The sequence below is a fragment of the Gossypium raimondii genome, chromosome 11 (genome assembly GCF_025698545.1).
Source record: "Gossypium raimondii isolate GPD5lz chromosome 11, ASM2569854v1, whole genome shotgun sequence".
NCBI lineage: Eukaryota > Viridiplantae > Streptophyta > Magnoliopsida > Malvales > Malvaceae > Gossypium > Gossypium raimondii.
In genome coordinates, this window is record NC_068575.1 from 2,109,083 (window position 1) to 2,126,542 (window position 17,460).

At 30.9% G+C, this 17,460-nt stretch overlaps 1 protein-coding gene and 1 pseudogene across 1 annotated transcript; one reads left to right on the plus strand and one right to left on the minus strand.

The window, feature by feature from the left end:
- The first annotated feature begins 313 nt into the window (after window positions 1-313).
- Window positions 314-1,234, plus strand: LOC105761609 (uncharacterized; annotated as a pseudogene).
- A 909-nt stretch (window positions 1,235-2,143) lies between these two features.
- Window positions 2,144-17,360, minus strand: LOC105801393 (uncharacterized). The gene is made up of 5 exons (XM_052622984.1): window positions 17,167-17,360; window positions 16,524-16,975; window positions 7,833-7,923; window positions 2,526-2,600; window positions 2,144-2,377 (listed from the first exon to the last, which is right to left on the minus strand). The coding sequence occupies exons 1-5, from the start codon at window positions 17,358-17,360 to the stop codon at window positions 2,146-2,148; spliced, it is 1,044 nt and encodes a 347-aa protein (XP_052478944.1). The 3' UTR covers window positions 2,144-2,145.
- Between the last annotated feature and the right edge of the window lie 100 nt (window positions 17,361-17,460).

Below are 17,460 nucleotides of genomic sequence, written 5' to 3' on the forward strand. Positions count from 1 at the left end.
AAATTAAGTTATTTAAACCTTTGAGAAAAATTTATATTCACGTTAAGTTAGATGTATTTTTCATTAATTATTTACTATTTATTATTTATTTATTTAATATTAAAATTTTATTAATTAAATTAATTAATATAACCTATTAATCCAATTTAGACCAATAACTATTGTAAGTTCTCTTTAAAAAATCAATAAATTAATAAATAACAAAAATAATTAAGTAAAAGTGAAAAAAAGGCCAAAAAAGTCTTTCAGTCTCTCCCTTCTTGTCTTTCAATTAGACCGTTTCAGAGTCTCAAATCTCTTTTTAATATCAAACTTAAAAACACAATGTATTCCATTAAACAGAGTGAACCTTCAAGTTTCATTTAAAAATGGGAGAGACAAGTGAACCTCTGCGGCAAACCCCTGAACCAAACCTTGCTTCTTTGGAGTCTCTGTTCCATGTTCTCGACCCTGTTTCTCTCATCCTTTCACATAATTCAAGCCCCGGTAACCCAATTCCTTTAAGGCTTACAACAGAGAGTTCTATAATGGAAAGGGATACCAGATATGGAGCTTATGCCGAGCTAAGAGAAACAAAGCTGAGAATGAAGAGTGGGATGATGCAACAAGAAGAGGAAGAAATCGAGCTTAAACGCCAACGAAGAAGCAAGTGAAGTTTAGTTCAAGTGTGGGGGTTTCGTGGAAAGGGTCCTCTGTTTTGGCTCAATCGGTGCCTGATTTTTCTGCCACTTTAAGGAAAGAAAATCGAAAGCCACCAGTTAGGAGTGGGATGGAATTGACACCACCACCAACATCGGGGAAGAACTGGACAAGAGAGAGTGGGGTGTGGCCGTCGAATTCGGGGGGGAGTAAATCTGCAAATGCAGGGGAGAAGAAAGGAAGGATGATGATGTTAAAAAAGAGTGTGCAAGTGTTGAAGATTTGAAAGGGATTTCATTAGCAGTGGCCAATGCTATTAATGGCGAAAACAGGGGAGGGAAGACTAGTGCCCGAGGTGCTGCTGGGAAGGGTAATACTACTTTGGGGTATATATAGTTTTAGAAAATAATATTAAAGGTTTGAACTTGACTTTGGTTTTCCGGGTTTCTTGATTGGATTTTGTTTGATGTTTTTACAAGAATTGGTACCACATGTTAGAGAGATTTGAAACTTGTATTGTTTGTAATGGGAGATTGTTGATCTTCCTTTGAATGACCGAGTTGAATTGTTCAATAAAATCCAGATTGAAGAGTTATGTTGTTCTTGTCAAGACAGAACCATCAATGCTCATGCATAAAATCCAATGGCTCTAGGCTGATGTCTGTAGCTTGTACTCAGTGTTGTTTCTGCCCTTATAGTCTAAGAAAAACTGATGAGCAAAGGGAATATTAGATATGCAATGGTTGATACTGTGCATGAAAAGAGAAAATATTTTGTGCTGCAACATGTAACCAAAGGTATCTCCTTAGCTACCTTCATTATTTTGGTTCCATCAACTCGGTATCAGGTGCGCTTCCCATGTTGACCCTAGCTTTTTTGGTAGGTAAACAGAATCAAAGCTCACCATTACGAAGCCAAATGAATTTTTAAACAATAATAATTTCCCAAAGGGAAATCTGTGGAAACAATTATAACAAAAAACATCATTTTAACGTACTTAAATGTACTTCTTTCTATATTGACAATAATACTAATACAAATTGAGCTAAGATTCAATTGACATCCAGAAATATTTATTTTAGTATTTTACTAAAAATAGTTTATAATAGAATTAACAATTTACCAGTAATTTACTTATAAAACGTTTTCTTTATAATTTTCATTACTATTATTGTGAGAGTAATTCTTTTTTACAAATAATTAAAAAAACATATATTTTTGGCAATAGGATATATATCCATCTTAATATTATCATACCATATAACTTGTAAGAAAAAAACATGCCAAAAAAAGTGCCTAAAAAAACAAAGCAAACCCTCTTTCCCCTTTAAAGACAACTGAGAATATAATAGTAAACAGAAACAGAATGGGACACCTATATCATTGGATGATCTCAAGGATCCCTCAATTCACAGCAACACAGAATTCAACTCTAAAGAATTATACATCACTGTGACCTACGCCTTGGAAGAGTTTTACGTATTTGTAATGCCCGTGAAAAAGGTTTCAGTTCATTGCATCATAATCATCCAACTTCTCATTGTATTCCAACACCTTCCTCCGTATTTTCGACGTGTCTACCCATGTAATGAAGTCTTCCATGTTCCTTGTTACAAGGAATGCAGGGTCTGTCACTGTCTCTGGACCGACACGAATGTGTCCCTGCTCAACGTTCGTGACTGCTTCTTTCAAGTGTTCTGCAAACTTTAGGTGCACCAACACAGTTGAGAGCCTACGCCTGCAAGCAAATAATATAATAACAGAGTAAACATACGAAAGAAACAATCCACATGAAGCACTTCCATGTTTGCTTTAATTAGGCAAACAAAACACAAACCATTCTATGCATTCATACGAGCTATGCATTTGAACAAGTATTTGCTTACCTACAAAAACATGACACTGATAACCAATCGCATAGAGCCAAGCTTTTCCTGGTTGGGATTACACCCATATTGTATCTGCCAATGACAGGGAAATGATATATGAACCAAAGTCTTGTAATTTACCCTAAAAACATTATATCTGCCACTACACTCTGCTATTTTTTCGATAAAAAAAAAACAGCTTTTTTTTATAGGAATATGTCAAATAAGAAAATTATTTAGAAGATTAAGTAAGGAATCCATATGTAAAACTAAAGAGATTTTACACATTTTCGTAATATTTTATATAATTAATATTTTAACAGTCTAACTGTTATATTTCATATTTCATTCATATAAATAATGCATGTTAAATTTGACGTAAAATAAAAATACTTAGCTATTACTTTTATTAAAAAAAAATTACAACTTTTTATAACTCCATTTTTGGCACATTGACAAGAAGTGTTCACCTTACAACCAGTGTCACAAGTTTAGATAGTATGGATTGCCAACATGTGGTATGTGCATATGTTGGCACCAATTTAAACAAAAATAGAAAACTTAAAAATTTGTCAGGTTGGCTTCAATCTATAAACGAATAGGGTTGAGAAAGAAAGTCGAGAAAGTGAAAGTTGATTTGAATGTTTGAATGATTTATTAAATACAAATTAAAAATTATTATTATTTGAATAAAATCAAATGCTATTTTTATTTAAATTATAATTATTTTAGTTTTATAATGTAAAACAAATATTTTATATTTAAAAGAGTGAAAATAAATTAAAAATTTTATAGTAATAAATGATTAAAATATTTTGAAAAACTGATACACCTTTACAAGAGAATAGAGACGACGTTATTTTTATTTGATTTTTTGAGAAAAATCCCGTGATGTTAAGAAAAGCAATGTTAGGTGCTCAGTTTTAAGGAAATTCAATTATTTGTGCGACCAGGGTTAGTTTATTATTGTTTTTGAGAAATATTTTTAAAAAGTATCGAAAAATAATTTTGAGGAGTGTTGTTAAAAATACTTTTGAAAAATAAAGTATTCATTTTAGACATGGTATTATAAAATAATAAATATGCATTTAAATAATATTTAAATTAGTTAATATTATGTTATTTTAATAAGAATATAAAAATAATTTATTATAATTTATTGTTAATATTTTAATATATGAAATATAAACTTCAAATATTTTAAGCAATTAATATTAATTATTTATAAAATTTAATTAGAATATATAAATTATATTTTAAATATTTAAATATAACTAATAAAATTAAATATATTATAATATAAATTTAAAATAAATTTCAATAGAAAGTTAATAACATACACAATATAAATAATATATAAAATATTTTATTTTTGGTCAATTTAAAAACATAACTATACTAAATTACATAAAAAAAACTAAGGAATATGAATACTCTTTTCCTTGTCTGCTTCAAGAAACTCAAGTACTTTTCTTGGAGGGGTGTCAATCAATTGTAAATCCTCCTTTGTTGCAAAGTCCAGTTTGGCTAAATAATCCGAGCTTTGATTGTGGTCCCTAGGAATGTGGCATAAAATCCGTCCTTCTTGAGATAGTATACGATGTATTCTTCTAATCAGAGCAAAATTTGAAATCTTCGAAGCACTTCCATGTATGGCTTTAATAACCTCCAAATTGTTCGATTGGATTATCACCTTATCATGACCTCTTGTTGGATGAGTTTTAGGCCATCTAAGATGCTCCACAGTTTGGCATAAAAAACCGAGCACTTTCTTATGAATCGATTGTATCCAAAGACCCAGTCTCCATTTTCATCGCACATAACTCCCCCAACAGCTACCTTCCTTGATTCCATTTGAACAACACCATTAGTATTGAGGAAACTCCAACCTCTTGTTAATTGTTCCCCAACAGAGAATTCATAGCCTTCAATCGACTCATTTTTTAAGACGGAAGAAAATTGTTTGGCCCAACTAATCGATACTTTGATTATCTCGCTTGAACTCCAAGTTTTCCCTTGAAAGATGAATAGATTACCGTTCTTCCATAAGCACCAAGCTAGTAGACCGAAGAGGCACGCCTAACTTGTAACAGCCTGATTTTCAGTGGCGTCGAAAATAGTGGGTTGAGGCCACCAAATTCGATGAGTAAGCTCATAAATTTTATTATTTAGTATTTACGAGTCAAATATGAATTTTAAAAAGGTTTTTAAATTGATAATTTGTGTTTTATAATAATTTATTAGGCAAGTGGTTTTAGAAAATGAGGTAACGGAGCCTCGTTTCTATAAAACAAGCCGTAAATATTTTTATAAATATTTACAGAGTGTCATTAATGTAGTATTAAAGTTTCGGTGAAAAATTTTAACGTTTCGACAGCTTAATTAATTAAAAGGACTAAATTAAAAAAGGTGAAAAACTTACTAATTATAATAATTAAGTGATTAAGTGGCATGAGTAATAAATAAAGGACCTAAATAAAAATTATGCCTAAATTAAAAAATAATAAAATAAATCCATTAATGGCAGAATTGAATTAAAGTGAAATTAAAACACCCAAATTGAATTTTAAAAGGATTTCTAGACATTTCTTTTTCAATTTCGGTTCAAACAGACATGGGGAGAGCTCCTTGAGCTGGTTTTGCATATTTTCTTCATGTGAGTTCAATTCTTACCCATTTCTTTTAATTTTTATGTTTTTTAGATTGTTACAATTAGGTCCAACTAAATCTTACCTTAGTTTTTGGTTTTGTTAAATATTTTGGATGTTTCCATTGATGAATCTATATGATTTTTATGCTAAATTATTAATTTGAGATATTAGTTGTTATTTAAAATTATTTTGTTAAGTGATTTTGATGAATTTTTCGATTAAGGATTAATTTGTTAAATTAGTAAAAGTACAAGGATTTGTTGTTAAATTATTGTAAAATGGAATTTATTGAATGCCATGAATATTTATCTAGCATGGGTTTGCATTAAAATGGTTAATTTACATGTTTTGGGCTCGGGGACTAAATTGAATAAAAGTAAAACTTTAAGGGTAATTTTGTAAAAATATCAAAATGACCAAATTGCAAGAAATGAATTATTTTATTGTCTAAATTAATTTATTGAATGAAATTATTAATTTAGATCAAGGTCGAGTGAAAAATCGAGGAAAATAAAAAATTTCCAAAATGCCCCTAAATATTGGTATTTTTGCAATTTAACCAGGTAAGTTCGTAAGATTATACTTTAATAATCATATTGATTTGATGGGTGATATTATGTATTTATTCTATTATTGAGAATGAATTATTATTGAAATTATAATTTGAATTGAATATTCAGATTAAATGGAAGCGAGATTTGAGTACATTCGTTTTATGGTGCATGGCGACATTGGAGGAAAATGGTAGCAAATTACCCAAGTAAATCGAGGTTCAGCATTTGTTGCGAACTCTCACATTTTACTCTTCGTTTAGCTCTTTTGAGCTTCTGTTCAACTTTTATGAGTTTCCGTTCAGCTCTTATGAGCTTCTGTTTAACTCATATGAGTTTCCGTTCAGCTCTTATGAGCTTCTGTTCAACCCTTATGAGTTTTTTTTTAGCTCTTACTATCAACTGTTCAGCTTTCGAGCTTCTGTTAACGATATACTCAAATCCGCAAGTCATTCTTCAAATGGTAAAATATCGGGAGTTGTCTTGGATAATATATGTATATGAAGAAATGATAAGAGAACAATATGTATAATGATATGTATATATATATATATATATCAATATCTTGATATGTTGATACATGGAAATTATGTAAGTTGAGACGAGTAATAAAATCAAGTGTGACATGTTGAGATAATAAGATTATCGATGTTGAAATTATATGAAATATGTTCAAGTATGCTAACAAGTGTTGTTGTTTGATGTTTAGGCAAGTGGCAAGCTATTGGTTGGATGGTAATATGTTTAATTATAAGATGCATTGAAATGGTAAGTGCTCAAATGAAAATATACTTGTGCTCATGAAAGAGTGGTAAGTTTTAAGTTATACAATTTCTTATGAAATGACTTATTATGTGATTAATTTGAAAATGGCTATGTTTGCATGCACTAGCTTCTGGCTATGGTGGTATGATATGTTTATGACTTGTGTGCTATGCATATGGAATGGGTGTGATAAGTAAAGAAATACAAATGAGAATAAATAAATTTGGAAGAGTATAAAGTTGTTTAAAACTATACTATACTTGGGATAATATGTAGAAGAGATGCTATGGATTTACTCATTTTATGAGTTGTTGAATATGGTGTCTTGAACCGTGTGGCATTAGTAAATGTTTATTCTTGATAAATGTAAATTTCATAATGAAATGAATTGATATGATTAAAATTTATACGAGCTTACTAAGCATTCATTGCTTATTTATTTGTTTTTCTTTACTTTTCAGATTATCAAAAGCTCGATTGGATTGGAAGCTTGTCGGAGTTATATCACACTATCCATAGGTTCTATCGGTACTTTCAAATGTTTTGATTTAGGTTATAATGGCATGTATAGGTATTTTGTTTAATGTTGGCCTATATGTAATTTGTTGAGATTAGCCACTTATTTTGGCTTGTTTTAGATGCCTAATTATGGCTTGTTGATATGTATAATGTTAATTGCAGGTTGACACAAAATTGGGTGAGAAATATGGCTTGTAAAATGACCCATTTTCATCCACACGGGCGTGTGTCTCAACCGTGTGTGACACACGGCCAAGTGACACGGTTGTGTGTTCCTTGTATCTTTTAAGAATGTAAGTCAGTATGCTCACACGGCCTAGCACACGGACATGTGACTTGGCCGTGTGACCCAAGTCAATATACTCACACGGGCATGGATACGGGCTGAGACACGGCTGTATGTCCCTATTTCGAATACCCACACGGCCTGAGACACAGGCGTGTCTCTTAACCGTGTGAGTCACACGGCCGTGTGACCCTTGCAGTATTGAAAATTTTAAATATTTTTGAAAAATTTTCTGAGTTTTCGATTTAGTCCCCGATTTGTTTCTGATGTGTAATTTGGGCCTCGAGGCTCATATAAGGGACAATATGTATGATTTTGATTGGTTTTTGACATGAATGGTATATGATATGAAATGTTTGCATTTTGTGTCTGTAGGGCCCAATTTTTGACCCGGGGCCCAATTAAACCCAAAACCAAACTACAAACCAAAACCCAACTACCCAGACCAAAACTTAAGCCCAAAACCCGAGTGGCCCAAGTTAAAAAAAAGATAAGAAAAAACCCTAGCAGAAAAACAAAAGAGCCCTAGGCGCAGCACCTAGGGTCTTCTAACCTTTGGTCTTCTGCCATCGCCGCTCCTAGCTTTGCTCGCAGCCACCGACGCCACCTGCTCTCTGACACCAACCACCCCCGTCCACTTGCACCTGCAATGGAAATGACAAGCAAAAGATAAATTAAAAAATGTTGTAAATATGGCTATAAAGCCATAGCAGAAATTGTAAACGGGGTTCGGCCCCTCTTTCACAATTTCAAGAAATAAAAAAGCAAAAAACAGATTCAAGAAACCTTTTTTTGGTATAAGATCTATTTTCTTTTTCTTTTTTTTCTTTTTTTTTTCTTCCTTTCGAAACTGTTTGTATTCGATTTTGTTTCTTTAATTTTTTAAACTATATATATAACGCATAAACGTGAAAAAAAAGCAAAAAAATAAAACCCTTTTTTTAAATTTTTCAGCCACCGTGTATGGTGGCCGGCGCGACGGCGTCAACGGCGGCTTTCCTCACTGGATTCCAGGCCGGACATTTGAGAGGGGAGGGGTTTTTGTGAGAAAATCAATTTTTTTTAAGAGAGAAGGCAGAAAATGAAGTTTTAAGAAAAAAATTTGATTTATATAGGCATTTTAAACGGTGCCGTTTTGGGCATGCCTCTTAGGCACCAAAACGACGTCGTTTTGGCTTTAAACCCGATCCAACCGACCCAACCCGCTAGCAGGATCCGCGTGTTTTTGTGGAAGGGTCTATTTGCGCATTCAGCCCTTCCGTTTTTTAATTATTTTGCAATCAAGTTTCTTTTAAGTTTTTAATTTGGCCCTGGAATTTCTTTCAGATTTCAATCCGATACACCTTGAAGCTGTGCGTTTTAGAGGGATGGGATTATTTCCCATTTGGTCCCTCCTTGTTATTCGTGCGTTCAAGGTGGTCCTTCTCCTTTAATTTATTTGCGATTTGACCCCAAATGTTATTTTTTAAAATTCAATTTAGCCCCCGTCTGTATTTTGATTAATATAATTATTAAAAATAATTATTATATTTATTAGTATTATTATTAACATTATTGTTATTATCATTTTTATTTTTATTTACCTATGTAAATTTTAAATATATGTATCTTAAATACTTTTTTTACTTCAAATTTTGTTATATGTATATATATACATACAATTTTTTAATATACATACATATGTACGTACATTTTATGTTTTATATATTTATATGTATATATATTTTTATTTTATAATTTCAAATATATATATGTATGTGAATACGTTTTTATAATATATATACGTATATATTTTTTAATTTATATATATACACACATAATTATATATTTTATTATATCTTATAATTTATATATATATATGTACATACATATATCTTTTATATTTTTATAATTTTATTCATTTTCTTTATTTATTTATCTATTTACCTTTTATTTTTATTTTGAAAGAATTTTCTAATTTTATTTGCTCATATACTTATTATTTTATACGATATCAATTTGTCCTTTTTATTTATCTTATTTTCGTTGCTATTGTTCGTATTATTTATGCTTACATCATCGTATTCACTTTTATTTTGTTACGCATATTGACACCGTGTTTCATTTCTACTATTTCGTGTTAGAATAATTTTATTCAATGTATAAATTATGATTTTTGAATAAGCAAAATCTTGTGTTTAGATTCGAGAAGGTCATACCCTAACTTACTGGGTTTCGATTTTCACAATAAATTTAAATACACGAATCTTTTCAAACTCAAAATTTAAACGATCTCCGAAATTAAGAAAAGAGCGTGTCCTAACTCACTGGGCATGATCTCCTTTTTTTAAATCCGAGATAGCCAAATATTTTCTTAAATAAGTAAGTTTTTGGCATGTATTCTCGTATCGGGAATTCGATACGTTGTGTTTTGGCATGTATTCTCGTATCGGGAATTCGATACGTTGTGTCCTAACGCATTGGATATGACAAATCGTTTTCTCGAGATGATTTTTTTTCTAAAAAATAATAAAGGCAATATTTTGCGTTTGGAAATTCGAGAAAACGTGCCCTAATGTGTTGGGTTTCGATTTCTCGTCTAGCCAAATAGCCTGATATCCTTTTAAAGTTTCAAAGTATGGGTTTTGGAAACCATAAGGTGACCTTGGTTTCGAGAGTTTAAAATATCGTATCCTAATGTGCTGTATGTGATATTCTTTCGGAACAAGAGAATCTTAAATTCCAACCTATATTGCTCAAAAGTTTTTAGGATCGTATTTTTAAATTCTTCAAAGTTTTCAATTTTCGACGTTAAGACATTAACTGATCAACTAGGTACTAATTTTTGGCTTCACTAGAACATTTGTTTGGAGTTATAGTTTTCATCATGTTTTGTATTTTAAATTTTTATATCTCTGCACATTGCATTGCATGACCGTTGGTCACACCTTTTTAAGTGGGAGTGAGAAGCTACTCCTTCGTGAGGTTTTTACCTCCGTGCAGGATAGTGGATCACTTTCGGAATACATCCGTACCTATGTCTTCGTGAGATTTTTATCTCCGTGCAGCCATAGAGAAATGTATTCCCCTGAACCGAACTCAGTCCGTATGAGCCTATAATGGGTGAGGACAGTGGTGTTGAATGGATTCAACCAAAAAGTCACAAGATTCAATTTAGGACAGAAATACAAGCATCACCAAAGTTTGACCATTACATGCCATGGATGATGTTGTCAATATGTAATGCATGTATACATCATTTTTAATCAACCCTTCCTTATCTTTTCCTTTCCTTTTCCCTCTATTTGATAAAATTTTACCCTTTTAGAAGCATCTCTTCTTTATATTCTTACATCTGCATTAGTTCATGTGTTTGGTGAGTGTTGAATAAAGGGGGAAGGCAGGTATTGGATTGGTTCATCCGAAGTCGCTAAATTTGAAAGTATTTTCTTGCTTAAAAAATGATAAAAATTTATAATCTGATTTTCCATTTTGTAATCCTGTCGTTTTTTGACTTAGTCCATGGGGCTTCTCAATGGTTGATTTAGAAGGTTAAAAACTCGGATGGATTCTATGGATAAACAACTCTTAATCACTAAGTTCAACAAAGTTTTTGGATGATTATAATTTATTTGTTCAAGACAATATAAAATCATGAGTGTGTTGTTCTTAATACTTGCAAGGACACTATCTTTATGTTATTAGTACAATATCAAAGATAAACTTCATTAAATTATTGCTGAAAAAATTAATCCAATTTTAATTTGATTGATTATGATGTATAAAATGAAGAAAAATTGATTAAAAAGTATGAAATAAGAAAAATATGGATACAGTTTCACACCTTTTTCAAAAAAAAGAAGTTATTTAAACCTTTAAGAAAATTTATATTCACATTAAGTTAGATGTATTTTTCATTAATTATTTACTATTTATTATTTATTTAATATTAAAATTATTTTAATTAAATTAATTAATATAACCTATTAATCCAATTTAGACCAATAACTATTGTAAGTTCTCTTTAAACAAAAAAAATCAATAAATTAATAAAAACAAAAATAATTAAGTAAAAGTGAAAAAAAGGCAAAAAAAGTCCTTCATTCTCTCCCTTTTTGTCTTTCAATTAGACCGTTTCAGAGTCTCAAATCTATTTTTAATATCAAACTTAAAAACACAATGTATTTCATTAAACAGAGTGAACCTTCAAGTTTCATTTAAAAATAGGAGAGACAAGTGAACCTCAGCGGCAAACCCCTGAACCAAACCCTGATTCTTTGGAGTCTCTGTTCCATGTTCTCGACCCTGTTTCTCTCATCCTTTCGCACAACTCAAGCCCCGGTAACCCAATTCCTTTAAGGCTTACAACAGAGAGTTCTATAATGGAAAGGGATACCAGATATGGAGCTTATGCAGAGCTAAGAGAAACAAAGCTGAGAATGAAGAGTGGGATGATGCAACAAGAAGAGGAAGAAATCGAGCTTAAACAAACGCCAACGAAGAAGCAAGTGAAGTTTAGTTCAACCCATAACCAAAGAAATAAATAATATATAGTGATTTAAAAGATTCCCATCACTTCAATTGCGTTGTTTAATGGATCAAAGTAAAATTTTAATTATCATTATAGATATACGATAGGTTTTGTATAAATTGATTGTCAGAACTTTTCCCCCTTTCTTAATTATTTACTTTCTCCTTTTTTTCATGCTTGTTCTTCGGTCCTTCAAATGCGAATGCCCCCAATCACGCCTCCAATCAAGCGGCTCCCTTTATTTTCTTTCCAGCACCAAGCTTCTTTTTTATTTCTTTTAAAAATAATTTTTAATAAGTCATAAAGGTATTTTCATTTTTTTGAATAAAATATAAAAAAACAGTAAAAAAAACCTTTCCAATTTCTTTTAATTTTGAAATTCAAAAAATTAGAATAATTTTATCATTATCAATTTTAAAAGTGAACAACTAAAACAATTAAGCATGGCGTTAATGTCCGTTATCAATTGTTATTTTGACCTTAATTCTAATAAATTCAATCTCAAGGTTTACACATAATATTTTTTGGTTAAATTAGGACTAAATTGACGAAATATATAAACTTTGAGAGTTAAATTTATTATTATACTAATAAAAATAATGTACAATTGATGGAAAAATATTAACATCGTCTTAGTTGTTCACTTTCTAAATTGACGGGTTTAAATTGCTTAATTTTTTAAAGGAATCAATTTACTAAATTTCAAACTTTGAGAGAGACCAAATAGGTTTTTTCACCAAAAAGATCACAGTACATGCATCCACGTAAATGAAATCAAGGAGGGAGCAAATTGCAAACTAAACTTGTATATACGATACCAGTTAGGAAGTGTTGTGTTCTTGCTTTGCCCTACTTTTTCTTTTGCCGAATATTCCTTTGTTCTCTCACCAACGGAGTTATTATTTGGCTTTGAATCCTTTGGTCTTGCTTTGTTTATGGGTGTATGAAGGGTAGCCGTCTTGTAATGGGATTTCACTATGGATGACAAATGGTGGTGAATACTAGAAGGTGAATGGTGACGGTGAAGAGAAAATATATTATTACCATCATCGTCTAGCTCTCAAACAGTTGTGAATCACACATCTTTACATATATTTCAAACAGCACAATAATTTATTCATTTTGTATAATATAAAGATGTTATTGCTAATAATAATATGTGTTTAATATCCTTAAAACTGGGCAGGGATATGATCGTGTTTTAAAATCAAGAAGGCACATCAAATGGGGTGTTGTAGATGATTGTATCAGGGATTATTTACTGCTAGTTGGTTTCCATTTTGCGGCACAGGTAGAAGAAATAAAGCTGAATAAAGAGTTAATATCTGCACTGATCCAACAATAGAGACCTGAAATGCATTCATTTATCATTTTATCATGTGGAGAGCGTACGATTACATTTGAAGATGTTACACTCTAACTTGGACTTCATGTAGATGGGCTTCCAGTGAGCAGGGAAAGTACACTTACTATCCCTACTGTCTGCGAAGAGTTGCTCAGTAGGATTCCCGAGTCGTCTGATTTAGTTGGTTCGGAAGTAAAGATGACATGATTGGTCCGTAATATCAAGAATATCTTTGAAAATGCATCCGAGCAAGAGATTATGTATGCTGCTAGAGCATACATTCTACATCTTATTGGTGGAAAGGTGATGCCTGGAAAATCTAGCAGTAGGGTGCATTTGATGTATCTATCATTACTGTGGGATTTTGCTGGGCGGACTAAAATTTTCCGTTTCTTCTTGCATATAATTTTGGATACTTTAAAGAAGGAAAAGGAAAAGGTGTCTGTCAAATCCCAACTTTTTCTTTTTCTTTTTGTAGGATCTTTACTGAACATTTGTTTTGATCTCTCACTTTTGTAGAAAATAGTGGATATTCTGTCTGATTAATATTATTGTCAACACCGTGATATTGAAACTCCATATTGCTTGGAGCTTGTGACATAGATGGAGGTTTTTACAGTGTAGGTAACTTTGATTACATGATGTTGAAGTTTTTGTTGATTTTAAGTCGGTAATTAATTGCTTGAATGCAACATATAATCGTGTATTTTATAGTTGATAAAAGTATTTTTTTTTTGGTTACAATAGAGGAAGTTGAGCTTAAACCCTCAATCAAAAGCCAAAACACTGGTCTCCTAATAAAATGTCCTGCATCATTGAAAGCGGTTGCGTGAAAATGTGAAACTCGATTACGTAACCCCTAGCCCATTTAGACACCGCATCTTCCGTCATGTTATTTTTCTTTTCTACTCATGTTAGAGAAATGATTTATGAAGATTTGAAAATTTATGATCACTATATATCAAAGTCATTTACTATAGATTTTGGATACATTGATTGTTACATCATTTTCTCCTTTTTTTCAATCTTTTAAAAGCCGATGCCCCCAATCAATGGACTCCTAATTTCTTTCCAAAAACAAATTTAAAAGACAGAAGGAAGACGATGACACTTAAATTTATAACAAACCTATTAATTAGTGTCATGTAAAACCAAACTGCTCTTTTTTATTCCCACTATCCCTTTTTCTTTCTCATTTCCTACCAAAGGTGGCAACTACGAATACTGTTATTTTATTTGTATATAATATTAAAAAGTTATATAATAGTTGTAGTTAATTAGTAACAGACTATTGAGTCATAACTCGATTGGTATGGATATTATTGTCAATACAGGAGGACATTAATTGAGTACGCTAAAATAAATTATCCTCTTATTTATAAATTGAAAATGATTATGAGTAATTCTAAATGTTGTATAAAAAAAATACCTTGTAGTTACTTTCCAAACTACAGTTAAGAAAATAACTTTTAATGGAATATAAGACTGTTTGAAATTGAATAGAAGATAAGATTGGAATGAGAGGAAATGAAATACTTCTCTCCAACAAACATCATTTTCTTTTCTTTTTCTTTTAAAGTGTGAATGCTTTTTCCTTTAGTTTAAAAATATTGATATATTTTAAATATAATTTTATTACTAAATTCACTTTTGAATTAATAATTTAAATATTATTTATCATCAAATTTTTAATCAATAATATGATAATTGAGATATAATTGTGGGATCAATTTATTAATAAAATAGTTAAATAATAGAAAATACAGTATAATTTTCTAAATAATTTTTTTAAAATATATTTGTTATAAAAAAACTCATTAATTGAATGAGAGGGATATACTCATGTCACAGGCCATGCAAAGGAGCTTGTAACTGATGCATATATTTCAGACCTTTCATGTTTTCTTGGGGTTATTTGGCTCGTTAGGATTGACTCATCACTTGGAAGAGACTCAAGACTCATCTACTTGAATCATGATTGAATAGAAACACTTCAGTAAATTGTATTTTATCAGGATAATTATTGTAAATCTTAAGGGATAAACATATATAAAATTTAAATCTCTTAAGTCTCTTTTATTGTAGATGAAAACTAATCTCAGTAATTAATGTAATTTAATATACCGTTGGATATGGAAAAACTCAACTATAAATAGAGGTCACCCCCTTCCTTTGTGATCACTTCATTCTTTCTGGGTTAAAGAGTATATTAAGTATTTACTTAAGCATATTGTGTGCATTACTTTCTTGTGGCTTTGAGTTCAATTGTTGTTCTTTTCGTTTCAAGTTTCTTTCGTTATATTTTTTGATGTCTTAAAGAATTTCTAGGAAAATTCTCCATTTTGAGGCTTACGTTGACTTAAACGGATTTAAAGTGAAGAAATTGTCTAAGATTGCGTCGTTTGCCAAATTTAAATTTTAGCCCCGTGATACTTACACCACCATATATACCATTTTCTACTATTAATATTTTAATCACATAATATTAAATTTATTGATATAATTGTATTTTACTATTTCTTTTATACCAAAACACATGAGAAGTTGATCATAATTAAATTTAAAACAAATATATGAAGTTTTTAATTTGTGTTAAATAAAACTAATCCGTTTCCTTCCTCTCGTCATCTCAAACCACTGTTTCCATCACATTCCCTAATCTTTACTTGATTTAAAAGGTAGCAACTACGAAAATTTATTTTTATTTGTATTTTTATCTAAAATATATGTAACAATTGAGTTCATATGTTGACTTGATAATTAGAAAATTTATTATGTCAAATATGATTTAAATTGAGTCATACTAATTATTATTTTAATTCACTAAAAAGAGTATATGATAATTATAGTTAATATTTGGAAGGGTAAATATTGTCATTTCATTTAATTTTCTACTGCAGTTATCAAACTAACTTATTGATATAGCTAACTTATTAATAAAATATATCAATTAAATAAGATCATTGGAAACTTTATAAAAGAAAGGAAAAAAACATGCTTTGAAAGGAGACAAAAATATAAGCTTATGTTGGAGAGGACAGCTGCACAAGAGTAAGGAAACTCAAAACCGTCTTTAAAAAATAAGCGATGGTAAAAAGATTTTTAAGAGTAATTTTACCAAACAGGTTATGAACACAAATAAGCTATAGTATATTTAGAAAAAAATTGATGCATATTATTCAACTAAGATCAACCTCTTATATAGGCTTTACACAGCAACAAATCTTAATAGAAGAAACAAAAAAAATCTGGCACTAAATCATATCTCAACAAAAAACAGAAAAATAAGGAAAATAACAAACTAAGCACAGCTCAACCAAATCTAAATTTAGAAAAACTGACTTTGAATCATCCTCCAACACTCCCCCTTGATTCAAACTTGCACACACCAAGTAAGGCTCTAAAATAACAAAACTTCTCTTTGGGCAATGACTTGGTCGGCACATCTGTCAGCTGATCTTGAGTGCTACAATATTCCAATGTTATCTCCTCCTTTGCAACCAGATCGCGTATAAAATGATAGCAAATGCCTATATGTTTCTTTCTGCCATGGAATGTTGGATTTTTTGTCATGGTAATAGTTGCTTTGTTGTCACAAAATATTTTCGTTGCTCCCTTTTTCTCATGTTGAAGATCTGCTAACACTCTTCTTAGCCAAATAGCTTGACAAGCTGCTGAGGTTGCTGCTATATACTCAGCTTCTGAAGTTGACAATGCTGCTGTAGCTTGCTTTTTCGAACTCCAGGTGGTCACTCTCGAACCTAGAGTGAAAACATTTGCTGAAACACTTCGTCTATCATCCAACGAACTTGCCCAATCACTTTCTGTGAACCCACACAATCTGAAATTTGAAGTTTTGAAGTACTAAACACCATACTCCAAAGTTCCTGCAATATAATGCAAGACTCTTTTTGCTGCTCCATAATGAACTATTGAAGGTTGTTGCATAAACCTAGAAATAACACTAATAGGGAATGCAATATCGGGCCTGGTTTGCGTCAAGTAAATTAAACCACCTAGCAAGTTCTGAACCTTTTAGCATCTGCCATTTCTCCTCTATCTTCTTGTTGCAATTTCTCATTAATATTCATGGGTGTAATTGCAGGCTTACAATTAAGCCTGCCAAACTTACTGAGAAGGTCCTTGGCATATTTTCCTTGTGAGATAAAAATACCATCTTCAGCCTGATGAACTTTAAGACCAAGGAAATAATGCAATAGACCCATATCTATATCTCAAATTCATTCATCATTTGAGATTTAAACTCATCCACAAGAAAGGTAGAAGAACTAGTATAAATGATATCATCAACATAAAGACAGACAA